At 39.2% G+C, this 27,987-nt stretch overlaps 1 protein-coding gene across 14 annotated transcripts in view; it reads left to right on the top strand.

The window, feature by feature from the left end:
- The window catches only part of Syne1 (spectrin repeat containing nuclear envelope protein 1), a 428,383-nt gene that overhangs the window by 233,866 nt on the left and 166,530 nt on the right, over positions 1 to 27,987 (top strand). For all 14 annotated transcript variants that reach the window (XM_058573624.1, XM_058573630.1, XM_058573631.1 and 11 more), the window contains 14 exons: positions 1,648 to 1,791; positions 2,587 to 2,751; positions 6,075 to 6,392; positions 7,901 to 8,056; positions 8,198 to 8,368; positions 8,985 to 9,311; positions 10,580 to 10,732; positions 11,129 to 11,296; positions 12,975 to 13,151; positions 15,169 to 15,315; positions 18,565 to 18,690; positions 19,903 to 20,079; positions 21,188 to 21,453; positions 23,412 to 25,572. In XM_058573624.1, the coding sequence (XP_058429607.1) occupies positions 1,648 to 1,791; positions 2,587 to 2,751; positions 6,075 to 6,392; positions 7,901 to 8,056; positions 8,198 to 8,368; positions 8,985 to 9,311; positions 10,580 to 10,732; positions 11,129 to 11,296; positions 12,975 to 13,151; positions 15,169 to 15,315; positions 18,565 to 18,690; positions 19,903 to 20,079; positions 21,188 to 21,453; positions 23,412 to 25,572 (4,656 nt within the window). The remainder of the gene's footprint in view (positions 1 to 1,647; positions 1,792 to 2,586; positions 2,752 to 6,074; positions 6,393 to 7,900; positions 8,057 to 8,197; positions 8,369 to 8,984; positions 9,312 to 10,579; positions 10,733 to 11,128; positions 11,297 to 12,974; positions 13,152 to 15,168; positions 15,316 to 18,564; positions 18,691 to 19,902; positions 20,080 to 21,187; positions 21,454 to 23,411; positions 25,573 to 27,987) is intronic.

The following is a 27,987-nucleotide window of genomic DNA, read 5'->3' as shown; positions in this document are numbered from 1 at the left end:
TCGAGTCCTCCTCACTTTGCCTCTGCACCTGACAGCCTCCACTGACCTTTCTGAATTAGTGCAGAAATTGTTTTGGCTGCAGTACCCCTTAACCCAGCCCAGATTCTTCTATTCTCTCATAGCACTTGTGTCATATCTCTTTGTAAATTTTGTGTCCCTCACCCTCAGTGGTTAGAGGTGCTTAATTTCGTTTCCTCCCAAGCATTTGGCTCTTTTTCAGATGCCAAGCAAATGATGAGTGGAAGTCATTTGATCGACTAAATGTTCTTATGTAACCTATGCAAGTCCCTTAATATTCTAGGTCTCTTTATGCATCTGTAATTTAGTATAATCATAACTTTCTGCTTCATAATGATTTACATTTATTACCTATTAAAATAATTAATCAGCTAATTAATTAAATTATATATCTGTTCAATCAGTATTTATTGAGAGGTTGCTGTAGGCAGGTATTGTGCTGCATTCTAGGTGAATAAAGCAGGCAAAGCTAGGCATGTGTGTTGGAATGTCATGTCCTAAGCTGTCCCGGAAACGTATACACCAAGCAATAAGTAAACAAATCCATAAATAACTAGTAAGTTAGTACTATGGAATGTGAGATGAAGTAATTTGGAAAAGGCTAATGTAGATTTTTTGAGATCAAGTCACAGGGATGGTCTGAAACAGGAATGTACACACTAAGCCCTAAAAGACTTAGCAAAGAAAAAGTAGTCTGGGAGGCAGTTGGGGAAAGACAATTCTAGACAGATTAAGTAGAATGGGCACAGGCCCTGAACGAAGCAAGGACCTGGTGCAATCAGTGATGCAGAGGAAGGCAGGGTACTGCTGGACCAGAGAGAAGCAGGCAAAGGTGCCACGGGGTGATCAGGTCCAGCGGGACCTGACCACGTGTAATTCCATGGCGGTGACCCTGAGGGTTTTCTACTCGGTCCTGCCACAGATGGGGAGATAACTGGTATTTTAAGCTGGGGAGTAACATGTTTTCTTTTTCAATCCTGAAACATTTTACCACAAAGGGATCTGTGGGGAGTATGGGACAAAGGATGGGGCAAGAATTGGTGGCAGGAGCTCTGTCTAGGAGACAGCTGCAAAGTCCCAGTGAAGGATGAGGGCGCCTGGGCTAGGGAGCTTACAGGAGATGTGGGGACAGTATCATGATCTCCTGGTAGGTGGAACTAACAGGGCTTCATTATGGATAGAAGGATGGAGAGGCAGGAACAATGAAGACTTCCAGATTTCTGGATTAGCCATCTGGGAGGAAGTGGTAGTGTTTACTGTTTGAAAAAGAGGTTGAAGGGGAAGTGCGTTGTACAGGAGCTGGGGCAGAATGGGGATGGGGCAGAATTGAGCAGCCCATTTATGGAGAGATTAAGTTTGAGAAAGCCAAGTAGAAATTTAAAGTAGTTAATTGCAAAATAGTATCTTAAAGGAAGATCTGGAGCAGATATGAAATATACACAAAGACAGATATGCCTGTGTATATTCACATGTGTATCTATATCATTTAGATGTGTAAAGTGATAGGTGGATGGGTGACTTGAGGTCACTTGTCAACTATGCGCTTAAAGTATTTTAGGTTTAGTAGTATCACTGATACAGTGGTAAATGGAGTAACTGTTTTATTTATTTATTTTAAATGTTCTCTAGTTGTTAAATGAAGAAGTATTGAGTCATAGCAGCCTGCTGGAGACCATTGAAGTCAAAGGCGCGGGCATGACAGAGCACTATGTCACCCAGTTAGAACTTCAGGATCTGCAGGAACGATACCAAACAATCAAAGAGAGAGCCAAGGTATGGCTAACCAGGCTCCTGGAGACCCACCCAAACTGGGGTGTTTGGAGCTGTGCTTATTTCAAGGCTCACTGATATTCAGTAATGACACCCTTGTAAGACCAGATAGAGCAATAGAAACAAAATGGATTTTAAGATTTTAAATGCATCTCTGGCAAAACCAAACAAAAACTTTCAAAATATTGTAAGCATTTATGAAAATTGCTGAAGTAGAAATAATATTCACTAAAAATTTCTAGAAATGTGCCAATTTGACAAAAATCTGTTGGAGCTTTATAATGAAAACTTATAAATGCTACAGTCTATCGAAAAATGAGATTTTTTTTTAAAGTAAGAAATAATCATAATATTTATCATTTTTCAAATAGACCACATGAAGAAAATTAAAACACTTTTTAAGAACATATCCTACCTTATTTGACAGTTTAGAAAAGTAAATCCAAAATGAGCCCAAACTCTCATCTAAGGCACAATAAAAAATATTCAATTTTCATCATTAACAAAAGTGAATTTTTATGAAAAGCAAAAATTCTGTGTAATGTTTCACAAAAAAATGAGAGATCAGGGAGTTAATTCAACAAAATGATCTTAAAACCCATTTTAATTTCTGAAATATTTGTTTCTCTATTTTGCAAATAAAATTTAAATTCTTATTCTCCTAGGAAAGCGTTCATATTCTAATGATTTAAAAATTGTGCTTTTCTAAAATTCCAAAAGTGGATTCATAGGGCACTTTGAGACTATGCATCATAATGCATCACTTTCTCTCTAAATTCTTCTAAATGCTAATTGCAGGAAGTGGTTACCAAATCTGAAAAACTGGTTCGTCAGCACCAAGAGTATCAGAGAGACCTACAGGCCTTTCAGGTGTGGCTGGGACAAGAACAAGAAAAGCTTGACCGATACTCAGTTCTAGAGGGTGACGCACACACCCATGAGACAACCTTGCGGGACCTTCAGGTAAAATCTATTTTATCCTAAAACAAAGATTCTTCCTTCTGAATGTGGAATTATTTTTTTGAGCAATAGAACCTTGAATTAATGTGACCTTGAGTCCTATAGAGAGCCGATGCATATTAACTACAGTCCTGGTAATGTTTGATCCAGAGCATTCTGGGAGTTTGGTAATAGATGTGAGTTGATCATTTTGTGGGCAGTTTAGACCAGCAGGACTGGCTGTTGGGCTATTCAGCCCACTACCAAGGTGGCCCCTAACAGGAGCAGCCAGAGATCTAGAATATGGTAGTGACTGACACTCCTGCTTTGCGTGTCCCTGAAAGAGTCTTGTATGTGGGACATACACAGGAATTGATGAAATGTGATGCTACTCTGAGACAAACTGGTAGAAATATCTTGGACAATCTAGTTTCAAGAAGAACCTCCCACATTGCTGAAGATATAGACCTAGAGTCAGAGTTCTAGAAGAAGAGCTAGAAAAATTATTGGCTGTCAGGCCAATTAGCTGCAATCTACGGTGAGATGTCAGACATTGGGGAAAGGGGTAGTAACCTTTCTACTTACTCATTCCTTCCATTCATTGAATACCTAACAGAATGCAGATGCCTTACTAGTTTCTTCAGGTACGAATGATTGAGTTATTTTATCTATATCTTCCTTTGAGGAATTTGCAATCTGGTAAGTAATGCAAACCCATAGTTGTAGACAGCTATAATAATGAGGTAAGGCCAACAATATACTAATGCAAGGGATCTTATGGTGTCATCAAAGAGGGGGCCCTTAATCTTACCATGAGAGGTGGGGAGGAGTCAGTAGCATGCCCCAAGAAGGGGTTCCCAGGAATATGATAGAGATTTGGAGAAGAGTCAATGAGACCACTCCATGCTCCATCAGTAGTGTGTAGCAACCTCCTAACGAGCTGTCAGGCAGGATTAAAACTGGTTCATAATTGGGAAAGATGTCCCTTCAACTTGGACAAGATGGAAAATCAGGGGCTTTTATGGTTATCATGGATATATAAAATTTTATTTCTGTTGGGTCTCAGTGTTTTATGATGTCAAGAGAACAAGTTTTGGACAGCAAGTTTGAGCTGTCATCCTTGGTAGGACCTGCCTCATTATGTGACTTTAGGCCCAAGAGAACTCTGACAGTTTCAGCTACAAAGTCATTATGCAGATTAAGTGAGAAGGGAGGGAATCTTTATTTAAATATCTGGTTTATTCACAAAATAAACAAATAGAAGCTAGAAGGGTGACAATTTTGTGTGCTTGCTCAAGGGTCTTATTCATCCTACTTTAAAAGAATAAGATGTCCTAATCCTCCAGGCTTAGCTGCTGTAATTTATTTGAGTACTGTTGACTGTTTTCTGTGAATAACCCTTCTCAGCACTTCATTCTGGACAGGCAAAGGAACTGGGCCAACAAGTTACCAGATGTTTCTCTTGTTTCTGGTCAGAAGAATATATTGCACTTCAGTCAGATTAATTGCCCAAACCTAACTCCAACCTCTGGCTTACCAATCATTAATTCTTATACTGTCACATTTGGGTCACTACATATGTTCACAAGCATGGAGGACGCAGAGGCAGGAAGCAGTGGTGGAGCACTGTGATGCTCCAGGTGGGAACAGAACTCCTTCAGGATCCTGCTGTCCTCCTGCAGTGGTACAGGGATCCGCCAGCAACATGGCCCATAAGCAGGAGTTACTTTATGTGAACCAAAGCCCAAATGTGAGTCATAGAAAATATATCTACATCTAAGTATCAAACTGTTTTCTTGTCAGCATAAATACTTGAGATATTGGAAATATAAGAATTTGCCTTGGAGAATGATGATTTGTGTAATAGATTAAACTAACTATCTTATCATATACAGGAAGGGTGATATACTAGGAATATCTAATAAACCAGGGCAGTGATCAGTTCACTCCAGCTCCTGGCTCTAAGGTCTGTGTTTTAAGTAGAGTGTTTCTAGAACCCCACCACCACTCCCTTCATGTGCTATCTGCGGCTGTAAAACTGCTACACTGGCAAAGCGGTTATAGCATAAAAGGCCCATGGAGCCTAAAAGGCCCCAAAGGCCCATGGAGCCTAAAATTCTTACTGTCAGGCCCTTTTTATAAAAAAATCCACTGACCTTGAATTAGGAAAAAAGATTACAAAAAACTACCTTGGAAATAGTCTTAAGAGTTTTGGAACACAATTACTGTATTTGTGGTCATTTGGATGACAGTTTTACCATATAGATTTTGTTCTGTTTCTGTGTACCTACATAGTCACATTACATCATTCTAGGAGTGACTTTATACCTGAAGAAAAATGTTCTATTAGTTGGAAACATTTGAGATTGCTATATTTTCTGTAAAAATGATCAGATATCAGCAAATTCAAATGGTTATATGTAATAGTAAGTACTTCTTTCATAATACTGTATTTTTACCAAATATGTTGGTACCTTGAACATTCTTGGAGACATTTGACTTAATTCCTTTTACTGTAGATGATCATATCAAGACATAATATGGATTAAATTTTTGTGTGACTAGAAATAAATATATTTCGCCTTGTTTTGCCAACATCTTTAAAGATACAAGATTTTTTCTTTCTTAAAGAGTCTATGCTATGCTACAAGTTCAGTATGAATCAAGTCTTAGAGCTTATGCTCTTTGGTAATTGGCGGCTTATGCCTGAGCGAAGGAAATATATTTGTACCTGGAACACCTGGTGGGCAGGTGTATTGAGTCAACCTCCCAGATTTGTGTGCCTCCAGACACAACTTTTCTTGACCACAACATTCCCTAGGGTATAGCTCTGGCAAGGATCCCGCCTTAGCAAAAAGGGGACCCATTGTTCCTTTCTCAGCCACAAGTATAACACTGAGCTCACTTAATGTCACAGTACCAGGCCTCAGGCACTCTAAGCTGATTATGAGCCATAATGAAAGTAGGTTATTCTTTTGAACAATAGTCCTTTAATCATGAGTGGTTTTGCCTGTAAACTGGAAAGTCAAATATAGTACAAATCATCATGCAGTTAGATAAATTCTCTCACATCCCATATTTCAAGTATTTATTCAGAAACTGGTGATTGGAAAAATTGGGGGAGGGGGTTTACTGTTGATAATTTTAATTAGAAAAATATCAGAATCTTTTTCCAAACTTGGGAAACAATATTCAGTGTTTGGTACACACTTTTTATAGCCTGGAATGAAATCACTTATTTCTGGCATGAGGTTCAAGCTGGTCCAGTTGGCTTGGGTGAGATGACACAGGTTGACCCCCCACAAACGTGAGATATGAGGAGTGACAGCCATACCTTTGGTCCTCAGGAACTGCAAGTGCACTGTGCAGAGGGACAGGCACTGCTCAATTCAGTGCTGCACACCAGAGAGGACGTGATCCCATCAGGCATCCCCCAGGCAGAGGATCGGGCGCTCGAGTCGCTCCGGCAGGACTGGCAGGCTTACCAGCACAGACTGTCTGAGACCCGGATGCAGTTCAACAACGTAGTGAACAAGCTGAGGCTGATGGAGCAGAAGTTCCAGCAAGTTGATGAATGGCTAAAAAAAATGGAGGAGAAAGTGAGTCTCAGGACTGGACGTCAGTCTAACCGAGCCACCAAGGAATTACAGTTACATCAGTTGAAGGTGGGACTGGTGGAAATGTCTCATCCTGTCAAATCTTGCATATTTGGTTTCATTTCAATATTTAGCAGCTGCTTGTCCAAGGCTTAGATGTCACAAAATTAATTTCTGCTTGCCTAGAAATTTAAAATAAATGGACCATTCTTCTTCCAGTAATTATTTTGTAGATTAGTCTTTGGTAGAATAAAGTTTAATGGAAATATTTTGTATTTTCTTCTCATGCATTTTTACCTTGCTTTATAAAAATACATAAATGATAGCATGATAATCATTTAAGTTTTTGGTTCTAATGTGATATTGCTCTTATATGGTATATTCATAATTTAAAATTAGTCTTATTCTAATTTTTATGCTACTTCCATGCTCACATCTAAAATAATGCATATACCATGGGATTTTTTATGATTCACCATTTTTATAACCAATGTAGATGCAACAGATGACATAAAACTTACATACCACTTCACTTTTTAAAAAGTATTTTAACTAGTATGGAGATTCCTCAAAAGACTAGAAATGGAACCATCATATGACCCAGCTATCTTACTCCTTGGTATTTATCCTGAAGAACTAAAATCAGCACACTATAGTGAAACATGCATATCAGTGTTTATAGCAGCACAATTCAGAATAGCCAAGTTATGGAACCCGTCCAGGTGCTCATCAACAGATGAATGGATAAAGAAAATGCATTATGTATGCACAATGGAGTTTTATTCAACCATAAGGAAAAATGAAATTATGGCATTGCCAGTAAATGAGTGGAGCCCGAGAAGATCATGCTAGGTGAAAGAAGCCCAACTTAGAAAGTCAGGGGTTGAGTGCCTTCTCTCATATGCAGAAGCTAGAGAAAAATAAGGGGTAAAAAGGAGCTAGGAGATCCCATGAAAATAGAAGGGAGATCAGTGGAATAGAAAAAAGGGATAGAGGAAGAGGAGATAAGGATGGAAAAGGGAAAGTCTGTGGGATAAAATTGGTCAAATTATGCTATGTACATATATGAATACTCCACAGTGAATTTCTCCTTTATGCAGACATATATAGCACCAATTTTAAAAAGCTACAAATTAGTAGAAGGAAGACCAACAGAGTAGAGTAAGGGGAACATGGTGGGGAAAGGAAAGAGGAAGGTAAGAGGAAGCACTGGGAGTAAAATGGAGCAAATAGTATTCCATACACATATGATTATGTCTAAATGAAGCCCCAATATTACCTATGACTAAAATGCAGTAATAAAAATGTCTAAGAAGAGGGTGAAAAAGGTTTTTGAACTGAAGTGTAATACATGCAGAAAAGTACCCAAACTCAGAAGCATACATACAGTTTTTATCATCTTGTTGCAAGACAGATTTTTCACTAAGATTATATAAAATATGTTCTCAAAATTATATCTTGCAATATATTCTAAACACATGCTGAAATCATGCTTTATCAAGAAGATATCCATAGGTTTTGTCTTAGTCAACAAAGGCTGGGGGTGAGTCTCTCCCTCTGATTCTTTGCCATTTCAGAAGTGGCACGATGAAGTGGCGGGGCACAGAGATGAGGTGGAGGAAGTGGGCGCCAGAGCACAGGAGATCCTGGACGAGAGCCACGTGAACAGCAGGATGGGCTGCCAGGCCACACAGCTGACCTCCCGATACCAGGCCCTGCTCCTCCAAGTCCTGGTGAGTGCATTGTCGGCCACTCGACAAGGCGCCAGCCCGTCTTCCCCTCATCAGCCTCCATCCAGGAAGATGCACATCAATCCTCAGGGGCCCTGGCCCAGGTCTTTCATCTGTGGCTCCAATTTCTCTTTTCTTTCCTAGGAACAAATAAACTTCCTGGAAGAAGAGATCCAGAGTTTGGAGGAATCAGAATTCTCTCTCAGTTCCTATTCCGATTGGTATGGCTCTACTCATAAAAACTTCAAGAATGTGGCGACTAAAATTGATAAAGTAGATAAAGCCATGATGGGGAAGAAGTTGAAGACCTTGGAGGTAGGCACACATTCTTCAGGTTTGTCTCCGATTTACCTTCTTCCTGTCACCTGCTGCCCCATTCCCCTCTGTAGATAGTGGAAACGAGTGTTCATCCTGACCACACATTTGATGATCCTTGATTCTGCATTTCACTCAAAACTCCAAGGTTAAACACTCTTTAAACTAAAAGCTGGCTTTCACTTATTTGTGATGTGTCATATATCTAAATGACATATACACAGCTGCCCACAATGTCTTGAACTAAATTCCAGTTTGTCACTTGACTATTAAGAGAGAAAAACATCTATCTCAAATTTATGATTTGTTATGTTTTTTTGCCTTAACAAAAAGTTTTAACTCAGACCTCTACAGAGATTGCTGAGAATAAGGGCACCACAAGTTTGTTTTTTTTTAAGCCTTTGATTTAGAAATAATAATAATAATAATAATAATAATAAAAATAAAATTCTATTAAAGTAATGAAAAGAGAGTTTCTGATTCCCAACAGCTCAGACCTCAGAAGTTTATTTTAAGGGATATAGAAGAACAAAAAAAATGGGACTTAAAAGCCTTTTCTTTAAGAGGAAAGAAACTAGACTACCTGTATCTGCTTTCTATTCACTGACTTTTGTAGGTTTTGTTAAAAGACATGGAGAAAGGCCACAGTTTGCTAAAATCAGCCAGAGAGAAAGGAGAGAGGGCTGCTAAGTATCTGGAGAATGGCGACGCAGAGACATTAAGAAGAGAGATCCATGACCACGTGGAGCAATTGAAGGAACTGACCAGCACTGTTCGGAAAGAGCACATGACCCTGGAGAAAGGTCTTCACTTAGCAAAGGAATTCTCAGATAAATGTAAAGCCCTGGCCCGGTGGACCGCAGAATACCAGGAAGTCCTACGCGTTCCTCAGGAGCCCAAAATGGAATTATATGAGAAAAAAGCTCAGCTATCCAAATACAAGGTAGTGCCTGGCTGCCACTGGCAGATGTGGTGGAGGGCTTGCGGGTCCCCATGGGAGGGAGGTGATTCCAGGTATGCATCTCCCGGATGGTGCTGATAGCCTCCCTGATGGCTCTGTTCCACTAGTGGCCAGTGATGTCATTGTAGTAAGTGAGTTTATTTAACTAAATACCTTGCCTTGGAGCTATTTTTCCATTCAGGAATCTGATATCCGGAAGTGTGAAAGGAGAGAGGGCTGCTAAGTATCTGGAGAACTGAGAGGCAGAGACATTAAGAAGAGAGATCCAGTTTATTGATTGTGACAATCAATATATGGAGAATTATCTGGAGGATCCCTGTACCTGATAGCGTGACCCAGGTATAGGGATCCTCCAGATAAATCTGCTGTCATCAGGACCCTGTAATTATAAATTTTACCTTTCCCCTATGAAGGCTGTCATTCATCCTTTGGTATTCAAGGCCTTGAAGCTGGCCTGTAAATTGAAAATAAGATATCATATCTGAAAATAATAAGTTCTACCTAACCAACTGTAGCTAAACACCTTAGAAAATTTTGAAAAAATATATGATATAGGTACAGATATTTCATCTGTTCAATTTTTGAGCAATTGGCAAAGCTTGTCTGTAAATAGTTTGTGTTTTTGAAGGCCTGAATGAGTTAGTGATAGTCTGTAAGAATTATAGTGTTAGCTTCCTGCCAAGCTTTGGAAGCTTATGCAAACATCTCCAACCAATATGTCTATTCTATGGCGACCTCACGGTCAAACCTGGCACTTCTCTTGGAAGATGCTACATAATTACCACAGCCCTTCCTCCTCCCCCATCCCCACACCAAATCCCTGAAATGTTTAAATAGCACTTTCAACCTGTCTCAGCATGGTCAAGGCTGGAATCCATTTCCCTAATGCCACATTTAAACTATGCTGGAACAGACTTCATGACCTCAAAATCACTCTGTTTTATGTTTTGCTTTCTTTTGTGTTTTTTTTTCTTTCTCTGCTGAAAGGAATGAAGTAGGAAAAATAGAAAATATATTAAATTTAGCCAAACTTAATTCTTTTCCATAATCTCTTCTCCACATTTGAAGGGCTGTCTGAGGTCCTGCTCTCCCTCTGTGTAGCCCTGTTATCCCTGATGAGCCACACCCTCCTTGGTGATTAGACTTCCTGATTTATAATGTGTACATCAGGTCTTTCTGTGAGGTGGGTCATGTCAAGTGTTCCGCAGGTATGTGAGCTGACTCTGTTTTTTCTTTCTTACTTATTCAAGTCCCTACAGCAAATGGTGCTGTCCCATGAACCATCAGTCAACTCGGTGAGAGAGAAAGGTGAAGCTCTTCTGGAACTGGTGCATGATGTTACTTTAAAGGACAAAATAGATAAACTTCAAGGTGATTACCAGGACCTCTGCAGCATGGGAAAGGTAAGGGGAGATCAGAGATTCAATAAGAATGTATAATTGCCAAAATGTGATCCCTAGCGTCTCCTTCTCTGTTAGATAGCTTTAAGAACTAGTCTGGGTAAGTATTTTTATCAGCTGCATTTAAATTGCATAATGTCTATTAATTTTTTCCATCCCTGGTAGCTTTCTTTTTACTCATTTATTTATTGTTTTGGAGCAGGGAATGAAACCCAGGGCCTTTCAGGTGTTAAACATGCATTCCATCATTGAGCTACATCCCCAGCCCCACTCCTAGTTGTTTTCTGATATAAGTAACTCTGCCAACCCTATGAATTGCCCTGGGGTTTTTGAAATGCAAATCAGTTTTGAGTAGGTTTTCTCTTGAAAGTCATCTCTAATGGGCACCTGGTTTTACAGGAGCATGTACTCAGTCTGGAGGCGAAAGTCAAAGACCATGAAGACTACAACAGTGAGCTCCAAGAGGTAGAAAAGTGGCTGCTGCAGATGTCTGGCAGGTTGGTGGCACCTGATCTTCTGGAGACCAGCAGCCTGGAGATGATTACCCAGCAACTGGCCCACCACAAGGTACACCTGTTGTCTGAAGAGCTGACCACAGGGCACTTAACTGTCCTGTGTGTGTGTGTGTGTGTGTTTATGTATGCACATGTGCACACATGAACAAACAGGTATAGCACTGGATTATAATGACTGCACCTAAAGAATGAAGTCTGAGTCTGACTATTGAGGACAATTGAACTGGATACTCGGGTGAATCAAGAAAAATTCAATCCTGGCATTCATCTTCTGAAAAGATTGTTGAAAAGGCAGTGATGTTTCTAGCTTATATCATAATTGTTGGAATAGTCATAAGAGATGATGCTCATGAAAGCATTTTGTGAATCACAAAGTACAACACTGAAGTGAGATGGTCTTATCTTCATTAATATGCGTTTTGGTGATTACATGTACCCTATGGCATATGGTCACAATTTTATGGAATAAATTATTGGTGATCTTAATGGTGATCTGATTTAGCCATGATGTAGTCAATATCTGGTGGTATGCTCTAGGAAAGCCAGTTAACCTCTCTGGGCTTTAGCATCCCTGTTGGAGGTAGAGGTTTTATTTAACAAATATGAATAGAAGAGTAATTACTGTACATAATACATGCTGTTAGGCACTGAAGAGGTCCAACCTTGTAGATGGTCTATCCCTTCAGCAGCCTTACGAAGTAGTAGCTCTGTCCCAGCTTGCTTCTTTTCAGTCAGGTGTGTGCAATCTACTGACCTAACACTGTTGGAAAAAATAGTGGATGGACCAGCACTGCTGAGGAACCTCTGGAGTTCCCCTTGGGCGTATTGATGTATCAAACCAGGCAATCCTGTGTTGGAGTGTGTCACTTGTCATTAGCATTTTGAAGCAATAAGGAAATTAAAATTGGATTTTAAAAAGTTGACTCACCATCCCCAAACGATCTATGAGAACACTCACTAGAGAACATGTGGGAGTATGATGGTGTGAGGTAGAATCCAAGAGAGCTTTGTCTGAAGCTAGGGACTCTGACAGTGACTGCTGTGTAACCTTGAGTATGTCATATGAGGTCTCTGTGCATCAGTCTCCCCATCTGTGTAACAATGACAATACACATTTACTGGGGCTTATAAATAATTCTGGGGCTATAAGAGGTGCTCAATAAATTGTAAGTATAAGGGCTATTCTATTAATATAAATATTATTAGATGTAAATTAGATACTATATAAATTTATTATTAAATATTAAAGATATTACATTATTAAATAAATTGCATTAAATAAGGGCTGAGGATGCAGCTCAGTGGTGGGGCACATGCCTAGCATATACAAGGTTCTTGGTTTAATCCCAAGTACCAAAAAATTTAGATTAAATAATAATTAGCTTGTTTTAGATAAAAAATTACAAGAATTATAATTGGTAGATTTGACAAATGGATGGCCATCCCATTATCTGTTAACAATACTGTGGAACAGATCTCTCTGGGACCACCCATGAACACATTCTAGTCTTTAAATTACTTCTTCATTCCCTATGAAAGTATCCCTGCAGAAATACATGTGCTTTTTCTATAATTTGTTAATATGTAACCAAGATAAATTGCAAAACTCTTTCAAAAAGTTTATTACATGATGAAAGTAGTTACCTTAAACTTTCTTTTGATGAACAGGTTGTTTCGAACTACTACTAAAATTCTTTTTGAGTTTTATGGGTTTTTTTTATTTTTTGCAGGCAATGATGGAAGAAATTGCTGGTTTCGAAGAACGTTTGGACAGCCTTAAAATTAAAGGCGATGCTTTGATCAGCCAATGTGCAGACCATCTACAAGCAAAGCTGAAACAGAATGTGCGTGCTCACCTGCAGGGCACAAGGGATAGCTACTCGGCAATCTGCAGCACAGCCCAGAGGGTGAGCACCACAGAACGTTCTATGACAGTGACAAATAATGGAGAAAGGATGTGCAGCCTAGCAGTTTTCACAAATAGAATAGAAGACCCAGTTCTTGGGAAAGTTTTGGTGTGTTGCCAGACAGGAAATTAGAGAACAGGTTTCATAATATCTGTGTGAAAATTTACATCATACCTTTGATCAGTATTACTAAGTGGAAAATTTCAGACATTCAGTTTTATACAATCTCTTTATTACAATAATTATGAAAAACTTCTTAAAAGTTCTCTTGATTTTATTTACTTGCATACATCAAAACTTTCTTCTAACTTGCAATTTATTCCGTAACACTAGAATTATGTATTTCATAATTTTTGCAATCATTTTTTGTGATTCTGTGCAGTCTGGGTTCTGCTCTAATACTCTAATATTCTTATGTATTAGTTTAGAAATTGACAAAGGGAGTATCAGTTTTGAGTTATACTTTTAATGGGTGTATTTTCACTAAAGCACAATCTTCAATGTTTTAGAAATAAGTCTAAGATGGGTAAGAATTGTTCTTTTAATAAAAATTTAGTATAATAAATAAATTGCTTTCTATTATTTAAACAATTTAAAATGATATGACAAAGATGTTTTTATAAGTTTTCTAAGGCCTTCCATATGCTTTGCTACTGGGCTAGCCAGTAAGAACTAGTGAGACAGGATGATAGGGAAGATGATCTGTGTTTATCATGATTAAAAAAAAAAATGGTCCTAGTGATATTGACTTCTGAGACTTGAAGTAATCATTTTCAAAAAGTTAAGAGCAAAAGAGGGTAATTGCAAATGATGATACAGTGGAAAAAGGAGACAGAAGAAAAAAGTCAGAGGATGGTATGTGGAAACTTTCTGGTGAGTTCATTTACTCATTTTGCAGGGACATTGAGCCCTGACTTTATAGCAGTGGTTTTCTTTTTCTTTTTCTTTTTCTCTTTCTTTCTTCTTCTTTTTTTTGCATTAGGGTTACAACTTAAGTTTTCAAAAAACACTAGTAAATGTTGGAAAAACAGACATATTTTTTTAAATGCAAAAAAGCTGATAAAACTCTAAGAACATAGTCAGATCTGTACTCCATAATTGAAGTTTGCAAAATGATAGAGCACATAACACCTGTCCTTTTAATTTCTGTTTAGAATAAGTATAAATAAGGGTAAGACTCAGTGTCAGATGAAAGTGATGAATTTAACTAATGACATAGGAAAAATGGCAATCAGTTATTAGTTCCATTGTATCAAAAATGAAAGAAATGCCAGTCTAAATTCATATTCTATTTTCCTTTTCTCTTTTAATAGAATAGTTTGCTCAGAAAACATCATAGATTTATTTCATCTTGATCTCAAGGAGATACATAATTATTTCCCAATGTCTTTTTTGAATAAAGTGAAAACTGGTTAAATGGTTGTGAATTAATTAATTAGATGTAGTAGGAATGCATGAAAGATTCTGGATTATCGTGGTTCTGGAACATAGCTTCTAAGATGAATTGAGGGCATCAAACTGCCTCCTCTCCTGTATTATAATTTGTTCCAGTTTGATCCTACCCCTATGCCAGAAGCCTCACATGATGAGAAACATTGGTTATTTTTTCTTAGGATGGTGTTTTATTTTTGCTTTTAGTTCTTAGCTTAAATAAAAAGAATAATAGTTGTACACATGGGGCAAAGCTGAAAAAACCTCTGACTTGTGTTTATGACAGTTTACTTCAGTGACTGTGTGAATTCTAACCCATTTGGATACTTACATGAACACTGCTCATGTTGTCTTCCCCTAATTAACACATTACATTGTGATTTATGGTTTGAGAAATGACAAACTAGGGGGTGTCCATTGTATTTTGAAACATTTTGGAACATACGCAACTCACTTCAGGAGATGTGTATGGTGTCAGGAGTCCCAGGGAGAAAATGAAACCTGATTCATGAACATCATTTAATGCCAATGGTGTTAGGCTATAGAAAGCAGCTCTCATACCCCCACATGACTTGTTCTATTTCAGGTGTACCAGAGTTTGGAACATGAACTTCAGAAGCATGTCAGCCGGCAGGACACCCTGCAGCAGTGCCAGGCCTGGCTTTCTGCAGTCCAGCCAGACTTAAAACCCAGCCCGCAGCCACCTCTTAGCAGGACCGAAGCCGTTAAGCAGGTAGTAGACTCCTGGAAGTTTGTTATTCTTATGAGTCATTCAGACATTCAATCAAAATAGATTAAGTGCTTTTATGTAACAAACTGTGCTGGCGCCAAGGATTATAGAAGTCTAGATAAGGTGTGATGTTGACTCTAGTTGAGTTTATGTTCCAGCCGGGAAGATGGATATAATGCTGATGTGTGGACCTGGCAGAGCAAAAGGGATATGGGTTCTGCAACCAAAGAACAACTCCAAAACAATCTGTGTGGTGATTACATCTAAGTCACTTTCTCTGAGCCTCAGTTTCCTTCTATGTAGAGCAATGATTACAAGTACAGTCATTTCTCAGTATCTGCAGAAGGTTGATTTCAGGATATAAAAATCTCAGTTGTTCAAATCCCTTTTGTCAAATGGTGTAGTCTTTGCATATCACTTACTAACAGCCTCCTATCCACTTCACTTCATCTCTAGATTACTTATAATACCTAAAGCAATGTAAATGCTTTGTAAACAGTTGTTACATGCTATTGTTTGGGATCAATGACAAGCCTGTACATGTTCCAACCACAACTGTACATGTTCAGTACATAGTTGGGTTTTTCCAATAGTTTTTGATTTGGACACCCTCCCACACAAAGGACCAACTTTGCGCATATTTCTGAAAGTTTTCCTGAAATTCAAATGTCATATCAAAAATGAATGTAAATGGAAAAATCGATGCAAGCTTCTCCCACGGGATTTTTTTCCCACATAAACAAGGTGCTTAGTAAATGATTACTGAATAAAGAATGAATGGAATGTTAATTATCATCATGTGAAAAGAACATACTGCAAGCTTAAAATTGTACTGCTAAGAATCCATCAGAATATGGCAGAAACATTTTTAAAAGGTTTTTACTAAGCAGCTTTTCTATGCAGCATTAACCTTATGGGAGTATATTGTAGAAGAATTTTGTTATAAACGTTATTGCTTCCAGATATGAATTAATGGTATTAAATCATTTAATTTTCTTACCACTAACTGAGATTAATGTAATACATTTATTCATTTAGTCCCCGCAGAGGACTGTCTACCAATTTCATACCCAAAGTATTCTTTCTGGTTTAAATGATTTATGTTATTTAAGTCATGAAATATTCACATAAATGCACATATTATACTTTATTAAAAATGGTATCTGAGTAAATGAAACATGTCTTTCTTTGAGTTAAGGAGAGTGAATTAAGGACAATATTCTTATTTTTCACTAGTCAAGAGAGTTTTCTTGAGTCCTTCCTTGTTTTGTGGTTCTTTGTTACCAATGTATTTTTATTCAGAACAATCCAAAACAAAGGCTTAATCTTTCTCCTTTGTTGACCAAGTAGAAATAAAAGGGGTAGAAATAAACATTAATCCTAGTGAACTTTTGCTAGAACAGGATATGATTTACTGTATTTTCCAGCATAAGTTACAACCCCAGGCAGATACTGATCCTTCCAGATAATGAGGCCCTGTGGTACACCATCCCTGCCCATAGTTCCTCTAAATGCTCTGCCCCTCCCTTGAAAGCAGCCAGGGAAGGAAAGAGGTGGTAGAGACACATCTGCATCTCAGATGCACTGAAGGCAAAGAAGGGATTATTTTGTTTTGTTTTCTGTGGTGCAGTCTTTGTTCTGTTAAAATTAGTATTTCCCTTGACAGCTACTGTGTTCATAAAAAACTGAGCAGGCTCTTAGTGGTTGGCTAGTGTACGGAGGTGACTGGAGATTACCACTGCTCAAGACTTCAAGCAGAGGTAGCCTGGCCCTCAGCCTTTGACTAGCGGCATCACAATGGCTGTGGTCCCAAGATGTATTTTGTATCCCCAGTACCTCTTCTGTGCAGAACACTCCACAAAGTGATAACATGCTCTACGTGACCACAAGGAATAACACAATGACTTGATTTCATTGGGAGTGCCACGTGATTTTATAAGGCATAAAATGTGAATTGCAGGGATGGGGAAAAGTACTATCAGATGTGCCTTTGAAGTTAATTTTAGCAAAATTCCTTTGTAACTGTTTCTGCACTGATAATTTATATTCTATGTCCAGTGCTTTTGGAATTAGGCCAACCATATAAATCCCCAAATAAACCAGTATTCCTTTAAATTAAATATATTGACAAAAATAAAATTCCGGTATCTTATACTTTTCCCATTTGCAAACATTGCTGGGGATATATAACTGTCCCTGGATCATAGGTCCATGATGTGCTTTTACACACTGGTTAGTGACTGATGATAGCACTTGGAAGTGAAATACAGTTCATTTATACATTGAACTTAAAAAGGTGCTTCTTCTGACTTAGTAGGAAATGGCTCTGTCTTTGTTTTATCTCCATGAGAATTGTCTGTTCAGGGAATCCTTGGTGTGCAAAGGAAAAGATACTGAGATGAAAAAAAAATTATGCCCCATTATTGACATCTAATTGTCTAATGTTTCCATGGGCAGAGCTTTGACCATACAACCTGCTGTCAGTACTGCTTTCCTTCTTTATCCCTATTTATGGAGTGACCAAGAGTCACCTCCCACCACCTCAGCCACCGTATAATCTCATGGCCTAGGAATAGATGGGTCATATAATTTGTTTTCCAAAAAGGAACTTTTTTAATAATAAAAAGTTCTCTCTTTTTTTGTAAAATACAGTGGAACTAGAACAGTGGTTCTTGACTTGGGGAAAGTGGTTAACTTTGTTCCCAGGGGACATTTAACAATGACTGGACACATTTTCAGTGGCAAACATTGGGAATAGTGGGGATGCTACTGACCTATATTTGGCAGAGGCCAAGAATTCTGTTGAAAATTCTGCAATGTACAGGATGTTACCACAAGGCAGTTGACCTCAAATGTCAATAGTTCTGAGGTTAAGAACCATGTCTCTGGACTAGAGGCCTAAATCCAGAAAATTGGGATGTATGGTCAACTCCCCTGTTACTTGGGCCCTACCCTCCTACCTGACCTCTGCTCCTGCAGATAACCTGGATAGATTAAAATTGTGTCTGGTTTTCCCCCTGCAAACCATGCAAACATCTCTAATTACAACGAGAAGCAGATGGTAGACAAATAGAACCATCAATGTGTTTGAATTCTCTGCTGTGAGTCCCTAACACATATCATGGCTATAGTGAAGACACTGAGTATAGCAAGATTATTTTGGAAATGTCAATTAAACATTAGCAGTGATCCAAATATTTTTTCCCTAAGAGTGTACAAGTCTGTTCCACTCTGACAGTTGCCTTTTTGCAGGTCAAACACTTCAGAGCTTTGCAAGAGCAGGCGAGGACCTACTTGGATCTCCTTTGCTCCATGTGTGACTTGTCCAACTCTTCAGTGAAAACCACAGCAAAAGACATTCAACAAACAGAGCAAATGGTAAAGAAATTAAAACTGCATTTACTTGTCTATTTTATTGCATTCTCTTGCTTGAATGGTAAACATGGTTTAAAGAATATATCTATTGGGTTATTCTTTTATTGGTGCTCCTATACATTACAATAAATAGATAGTTGAACTTCGATCAAGTCATAGAATGTAAGCACACTGACCTGATGACACACAACTCAATCATCAGTTGGTCCCATTCAGCTTCTATCCTTAGCCCCTTCTTCTCTGTTCCATTCCTTCTCTTTTTCCTATTTTCCCATGCTTTTTGTCCTTTTCCGTATATTTCTTTAGGAAATATTTAATATGAAGATCCTTTTGACCATGGCTTTAATAGATCAGGGATGCCAAAGAGCATGCCATCTGTCCCAACCCTTCAGTAGTGTGAGAAGGATTCTAAAGCTGTGTCTGGCCAAAGGGGAAAGTACTGTAATGAGTTATCAGTTCCAACCACAACACAGAGAGGGCAGCACAGAGTCACATGCTCATGGCCACTGCCCCTGCAAGCCTTCAACACTTCAATGCAACACTTTCAGGGGCAAAAGAGGAAAATAAGACTTGCTTTTTGTACTTATTAAATATTCAGAGAACTACAAGATAATTCAAATTAAAAAATCTTAAAACAGTGTCTCTTTGTAGTAAAATTAACCTGTCTTTAAAGCCTTATGAAAGACATATAGCTCACATTTTTAATAGAAATGACTGATTGAAACAAATTATACAATTTCAAAAACCAGCAAAGTGAATCTAAAGAAATATCCAAAATATTAGCAACTCAGTGTTTTGCAAGGTAGAAAAGTGTACAATAGATAATAATATAAATGTTTCCTAATAAACCCCAACACTGAATTCATGAGTCAAACTGGTGTGTCTACTGAAAGGCCCAATGTGAAAACCATGAACACAGCTTTAGAGCTAATAAATTCTTGGAAATTTCTTGGAGCTTCACAACACTGACTAAAATCATGTGGCATAACTCTTGGACATTTACATTCTTTAGAAACTTTAAATCTAAAAGAAAATCTGCTTTTCTTGAAGCAACTAAAGAAGGCTTTTGGAATTTATCCACATGTGAACACACATGCACACACAAGTCTGTGTGGCAGGCTCTGCACATACACCTGTTGAGGAGTTGCCACTCTGGTTCTTTGAGCACATGTGACTATTTATGGCTGCTGACTTGTAACCATGTGTTTTCTCGAGATTGAGCAAAGACTGGTCCAGGCACAGAACTTAACGCAGGGCTGGGAAGAAATCAAGCACCTGAAAGCTGAGCTCTGGATTTATCTTCAGGATGCTGATCAGCAGCTGCAGAATATGAAGAGAAGGCACTCTGAGCTGGAGCTCAATATTGCACAGAACATGGTTTCCCAAGTAAAGGTGGGAATTGATTTGTCTCCAGGGGACATTAAGGAGGCCAAGATGGTAGAAAGACAAAATGTTTAAACATTCACGTCAGTATGCCTTGGTATCTGTCAATCCTTAAATATCATTACAGCTACTTAAGGAATCAGACAGAGTCGAATAGCCTTCCTTTGGTGCCAGGGACAGACTGATCAGAAATTTTACATTCATAAGCCAGACAAGGTAGTGGCCCTGTGGTCCCAGCAAATCTGGAGGCTGAGATGGGAGGATCATTTGAGCCCAAGAGTTTGAAGCCAGCCTAGGCAACATGGTGAGACCTGCCAAACTCAAAAAGGAAAGACAAGAAACAAAAAGAAAGAAAGAAAGAAAGAAAGCAAACATTCACATATACTCTTGCAGTGAATGGCCATTTCATCAGGAGACGTTCATTCTACACCTTCCTCCTGAGTTAAACATCTGTCATTCAGCCTGGAGAGCCAGAAGAGTTCACTACTAAACAAACAGGAAACTGTAATTTTTATATTTTCATCACAATATTGCTAAAGTTTTAGGATAATAAACCTATCAATTAATTAAAATGTAATATAAATATCATATTTATTATGTATGATTTAAATTATAATAGAACATTGTTATAAACATAGTAATTGATTGGAAGGGTCAGCATCTCTACAAACTCTTAAGACTTATTTTTTCTCTATAACTATGAATCATACATATATTCTACTGGAACATTGTTTGCAAATGCAGACAAAAGATCAGGGATAACATCAATTAGATTTCTTTTTTCCCCCAAAGCACGAACTTTCAAAAAATTATTAAGAAAACTAAGGTCTAAGTTCAAAGTAAGTTACTTTTCTCTTTAGAAATGATAAGATTGCTTCATATTTATCAGTTTTCCTTTATACTTCTCAAAACAACACAATAAAAGAAAGTAGCACAGTGACTGATTCCTATACGATTGTGAATTTGTGTTCATAAAGAGGTAAGGTACGTTTCAGATTTTATCTCCAGTTTTCTTCATATTAAAGAACTTAAAATGTTAGAGGTGTCATGACCACATTTAACTGTGATATTTGGGAGGGTCTGTTACACACAACCTGCTTTTTCTGGTTTCCTTTAGGATTTCATGAAGCAACTGCAGTGCAAAGAGGCATCAGTGGGTGCCATCTTGGACAAGGTGAATAACTTAACAAAGAACCAGGAGTCTCCTGAACACAAAGAAGTCAGCCACCTGAATGATCAGTGGCTGGATCTATGCCTTCAGTCTGACAAGCTTTGCACGCAGAGGGAACAGGACCTTCAGCGGACAAGAGATTACCACGACCGTATGAATGTTGTTGAAGCCTTCTTAGAGAAGTTTACCACGGAATGGGATAGCTTGGCCAGGTGACAGGCACCCTCCCCTGGGCCACCGTAATGCTAAATCAGAATTTTCTTAATTTCTATAAACATTTAAAATGTCTTATTTGTGTTTTTAACATCATGGTCTATCATTATCAGTACTGGCAAAACATCATGTGAACCTAACATTGTCATATGAATATAAACTCACAGCTTACTAGGTTAATATCAATTTCTTATGAGCAAAACTGAAATGGTTTGTTGTTTATAAAAAACATTGCTTTTCTCAGTGACTTCAAAGAATAATAGTCTTTGACCTTATGAAATATTCCAAGAATACTTCTAGTTTTGTCTAATTACCAGTTGTGGGGCTACTATCTAAGAATTCATGAAGTTAACGCTTCTTGAACCTGTATGCTCCCGAGGTTTCTATTCAAGTCTGTAAAGTAATACATCTACATGAGTCAGTCAAATTTGGTTACATTCTAGAAATCAGTTAACAATCAAAATTCACTTAATTTGTGTCCTTTGAGATTCTGAAGTAATGGAACTTCTCTTAGCTTTTTTGTGTGAAATATAAGACTCTTTCCTGCCAGACACTTTGTGTTGTTATATGAAAACCATTCCCACAATTTTGAGGAGAGAATACTGGGGACTGAACCCAGAGACTCTTTACCCTAGGCTACAAAATTTTTCATTTTGAGACAAGGTCTTGCTAAGTTGCTTATGGCCTCACAAAATTGCTGAGGTCGACTTTGATGAACTTGGGATCCTCCTGCCTCATCCTCCCAAGCCATTGGGATTACAGGTATAAGGTTGCTGCACCTGGCTCAAACACTTTTTTTTATAGTCACTCAGACTATAAAAATTTGCACTACTTCTGTCAAGATTTGTGGGCTCGTGAGAATGAACACTGCCAACCTTATTCGATATCTACTTAAATCAGTGGGATTTTCTTATTGTGCTTGCTTATTTATTTTATTATACTATTTTCTGATTTGTTTACTTTTCCCTGATAGTCAGCACTTTATGGGACTCTGGGGTTATATACAATCGATAGTTGCAAAAACCAAAAGAAAAAGCGTACACACATTTCTGAGTTGCAGTGGGCCTGCAGGTGCCTCAGATCTGTTGTGTCCAACATAGAACTTTCTATACTGCCTCCCAACCCCAACATCTCATGTTTCAGAGCTGATCATTTTATAAATAAGATTATAACATTACACCTTCTTCTATATGCTTTGCAATCAAGAGGAAGAGACTTCTTCATGTTTTATACTTATTTTTAGAGACTTTTAATATCTAAGTACCTAGCTGTACAAAAATATCTAAGTACACAACTAAGTAGCTCTAAGAGCTGCTGGTCAAATCTAACAGAGGGTACCATCTAGCATGCTTTTGTTCTTTGGATCACTGAATCTTATGCTCATAAGAAAGTAAATAAATCATGAATCACTTGTTATTTTTCAATGCCATTTTCAAAAATGTGTGTCTTAATGTTTAATATTACACATATCATCTGGTTACTATGCAAATTCTGCATGGTTGATAAGAGACAGAGAAAGCTACAAATATATGGTGCATCCCTGTAATCAACTCTGAAGGGTGAGGCAGGAGGATTCTGAGTTTGAGGACAACCTCAGAAACTTTGTGGGATCCTGTCTGAAAATTTAAAATAACAAGAATTGGACCTGTAGCTTAGTGGTAAAGCACCCCTGGGGTTCAATCCCCAGTACCAAGAGCAGGGAGGGTAGGAAATACATCTGGCAGATGTGATTGGAAAAGGAGAGTGGAGAAGCACTTAACAAACTTGATTGGACTCAAGTGTTGACAGAGAAAAAGATGAATGAGACTTCTCTTCTAAAACAATTTTAGCCCCTCTGCGGTTAACCCTAAACTGAGTACTCACAATGATCCTAAGAACATTCACTTAAAGAAAATGGTGAAAGATAACTTAACAGGTGTGAAGAACTTCACTCTTAGGTCTTTCCATATATTTACAGGTCCGACGCCGAGAGTACGGCTGTCCACCTGGAAGCTCTGAACAAGTTGGCATTGGCATTGCAGGAGAGAAAACACGCCATCGAGGACCTCAAAGAGCAAAAACAGAAGATGATAGAGCATCTGAACTTAGATGACAAAGAACTGGTCAAAGAACAGACGAGTCACTTTGAACAGCGCTGGTTTCAGCTCGAGGACCTTGTTAAGAGGAAAATCCAAGTGTCTGTCACCAACTTGGAGGAGCTGAATGTGGTGCAGTCCCGATTCCAGGAGCTAATGGAGTGGGCAGAAGAGCAGCAGCCCAACATTGCTGAGGCCCTGAAGCAGAGCCCCCCTCCCGACATGGCTCAGAACCTCCTCATGGATCACCTGGCCATCTGCAGCGAGCTGGAGGCCAAACAGATGCTCCTGAAATCGCTCACCAAGGATGCCGACCGGGTGATGGCTGATCTTGGCTTAAACGAGCAGAAGGTGATCCAGAAGGCCCTTTCGGATGCACAGAAACATGTGAATTGTCTGAGCGACTTAGTAGGCCAGCGAAGAAAGTACTTGAACAAGGCCTTGTCTGAGAAAACCCAGTTTCTCATGGCAGTGTTCCAGGCCACCAGCCAAATTCAGCAACACGAGCGAAAGATCATGTTCCGAGAACACATCTGCCTGTTACCGGATGACGTGAGCAAACAAGTGAAAACATGCAAGAGCGCACAAGCCAGCCTCAAAACCTACCAAAACGAAGTCACTGGACTTTGGGCCCAGGGTCGCGAATTAATGAAAGGAGTCACAGAGCAGGAAAAGGGTGAGGTACTGGGTAAGCTCCAGGAATTGCAGAGTGTCTATGACAACGTTTTGCAAAAATGTGGTCATCGGTTACAAGAACTGGAGAAGAATTTAGTTTCAAGGAAGCATTTTAAGGAGGATTTCGATAAAGCTTGCCACTGGCTAAAACAAGCAGATATTGTTACATTTCCTGAAATCAATCTCATGAACGAGAGCACAGAGCTTCATTCACAACTGGACAAATACCAACATATTCTTGAACAATCTCCAGAATATGAAAATCTTCTACTTACACTCCAGAGAACCGGGCAGGCCATGTTACCATCGCTGAATGAAGTCGATCATTCCTACCTGAGCGAAAAGCTTAATGCTCTGCCCCAACAATTTAACGTCATCGTTGCCTTGGCTAAAGACAAGTTCTATAAAGTCCAAGAAGCAATTCTCGCTCGGAAAGAATATGCTTCCCTGATAGAGTTGACCGCCCAGTCTCTGAGTGAGCTGGAAGATCAGTTCTTGAAGATGAAGAAAGTTCCCACCGACCTGGCCTCTGAAGAGTGTCTGTCTCTTCAGGAGGGCTACAGAGTCCTGCTGGGCGAGGTGGCAGGCCTTGGGGAGGCGCTGGATGAACTGAACCAGAAGAAAGAGAGTTTCCGTAGCACAGGTCAGCCCTGGCAGCCAGACAAGATGCTGGACCTGGTCGCCATGTATCACAGGCTGAAGCGACAGACAGAACAGAGGGTCAGCTTATTGGAAGACACCACGAGCGCTTTCCAAGAACACGAAAAGATGTGCCAACAGCTGGAGAGACAGCTGGAGGCTGTGAAAACACAGCAGACCAAAGTGAATGAGGAGACTTTGCCTGCAGAGGAGAAGCTCAAAACGTACCACTCGTTGGCAGGAAGCCTGCAGGACTCGGGAATTCTGCTGAAGCGGGTGGCCTTGCATCTGGAGGACCTTGTTCCACAGCTGGATCCTGTGGCCTATGAGAGAGCCAAGCAGCAGATCCAGTCGTGGCAAGAGGAGCTGAAACTCCTGACCACTGGCATTGGTGAAACTGTGGCAGAGTGTGAGAGCCGAATGGTGCAGAGCATCGACTTTCAGACGGAGATGAGCCGCTCCCTGGACTGGCTGCGCAGGGTGAAGGCCGAGCTCACTGGGCCCGTGTGCCTGGACCTCAGCCTCCAGGACATCCAGGAGGAAATCCGAAAGATCCAGATCCACCAGGAAGAGGTGCAGTCCAGCCTGAGAATCATGAGGGCCCTGAGTAGCAAGGAGAAGGCGAAGTTCACAAAGGCCAAGGAACTGATCACAGCTGACCTGGAGCACACCCTCGCCGAGCTCGCGGAGCTGGACGGAAACGTGCAGGAAGCCCTGCGCACCCGGCAGGTAGGAGGACGCCGCACGCTGCCCCTTTGTAAACTGGTCTGAGAAGCGTCTTTTTCAGTTGGTTTGTTAGTCAACATTGCTCCCTTCAATATTGCTTTCTTGATACCACAGAGAATCATCTTCAAAGGTGACTTGAAAGGATGTTTTTATTGCTTATGTCCATGCTTTTCATGTCATAGGGTTTCCAGGTCCACTTCCCTTTGTTTATATGAGTGTAACACCTCAGTGATCTCTCACCTTTAGGAGTAAGAACAAATGGTTCTAATAATAGAGTTCACAGCAGATTCAACCAACCTCAGACAGCAAATATTTTTTTTTAAATTCTGAACATGTTAGACATTTTCCTTATCGTTGTTCTCTAAACAATACAACGTGATCACTATTCACATGGTATTCTAAGCAATACAGAGGTGATTTAATGTATATGGGAGAATGTGCACAGGTTATGTGCAAATGTTATGCCGTTTTATGAGACTTGAGCAATTGCAGATTTTGATATCTGAGGATGTTCTGAAACTAATCTCCCATAGAGACCAGGGTGAACCATATTAGGACATAGACAAAATTAACTAACAACAAATAGTGAACAATGCCCTTTTTAAAAATTTTTAATTGATTTTTAAAAAAATAAACGACAGAGGAATGCATTGCAATTCTTATTACACATATACATCACAATTTTTCATATCTCTGGTTATATATTAAGTTATGTTCACATCAATTCGTGTCTTCATACATGTACTTTGGATAATGATGTCCATCACATTCCACTATCCTTGCTAACCCCCAGCCCCTTCCCTCCTTTCCCACTCCACTGCCCTAACTAGAGTTCATCTATTCCTCCCATGCTCCCCCTCCCTACCCCACTATTAATCAGCCTCCTTATATCTGAGAAAACATTCGGCATTTGTTTTGGGGGGGATTGGCTAACTTCACTTAGCATTATCTTCTCCAACACCATCCATTTACCTGCAAATGCCATGATTTTATTCTATTTTATTGCTGAGTAATATTCCATTGTATATATATGCCACATTTTTTTATCCATTCATCTAATGAAGGGCATCTAGATTGGTTCCACAGCTATTGTGAATTGTGCTGCTATAAACATTGATGTGACTGTGTTCCTGTAGTATGCTGTTTTTAAGTCCTTTGAGTATAGACAGAGGAAAGGGATAGCTGGGTCAAATGGTGGTTCCATTCCCGATTTTCCAAGGAATCTCCATACTGCTTTCCAAATTGGCTGCACCAATTTGCAGTCCCACCAGCAATGTATGAATGTACCTTTTTCCCCACATCTTCACCAACAGTTATTATTGTTTGTCTTCATAATAGCTGCCATTCTGACTGGAGTGCAAATCTTAGTTTTGATTTGCATTTCTCTAATTTCTAGAGATGATGAACATTTTTCATATATGTGTTGATTGATTATATATCCTCTTCTGAAGTGTCTGTTCAGGTCCTTGTACTTGTTCAGGTCCTTGGGCCCATTTATTGATTGGGTTATTTGTTTTTTTGGTGCTTAGCTTTTTGAGTTCTTTATATATCCTAGAGATTAGTGCTCTATCTGGTGTGTGAGTGGTAAAAATTTGCTCCCAAGCTGTAGGCTCTCTATTCACCTAAGTGACTGATTCTTTTGCTGAGAAGAATCTTTTTAATTTGAATCCCATTTATTGATTCTTGGTTTTAATTCCTGTGCCATAGGAGTCTTATTAAGGAAGTTGGGGCCTAATCCCTCATGGTGGATATTAGGGCCTATTTTTTCTTCTATTAGACACAGTGTCTCTGGTTTAATTCCTAGGTCCTTGATCCATTTTGAGTTGAGTTTTGTGCATGGTGAGAGATAGGAGTTGAATTTCCAATTTTCCCAGCACCATTTGTTGAAGAGGCTATCTTTTCTCCAGTGCATGTTTTTGGCACCTTTGTCTAATATAAGATAATTATAATTTTGTGGGTTAGTCTCTGTGTCCTCTATTCTGTACCATTGGTCTACCAGTCTGTTTTGGTGCCAATACCATGCTGTTTTTGTTACTATAGCTCTGTAGTATAGTTTAAGCTCTGGTATAATGATACCACCTGCTTCACTCTTCCGGATAAGAATTGCTTTAACTATTCTGGGTCTCTTATTTTTTCCAGATGAATTTCATAATTGCTTTTTCTATTTCTATGAGGAATGCCAATGGGATTTTAAACAATGTGAAACCTGGCATTTCTAAAATGGTGCTGGTTGGAGAATCTTCCAAATAGGGAGGAGCAGGTGGATGATGGTGTGGCCCTGGCCATGATGCTGAGGCTGGTTTTTCTGTGTGGTGTCCTATTAGTTGACCTCTGTATCCCTTCCTCAGGGAAGAGTGCTTCCCTTCCCTGTAGCACAGATGAAGCAAGGCTAGAGTGTCCATTAATGGCTAGACTTAG

Source organism: Marmota monax, unplaced genomic scaffold (genome assembly GCF_021218885.2).
Source record: "Marmota monax isolate L192 unplaced genomic scaffold, Marmota_monax_Labrador192_F-V1.1 WCK01_AAM20220418_F8-fsc00114, whole genome shotgun sequence".
Taxonomy (NCBI): Eukaryota; Metazoa; Chordata; class Mammalia; order Rodentia; family Sciuridae; genus Marmota; species Marmota monax.
This window is presented reverse-complemented; position numbering and strand designations above follow the sequence as displayed.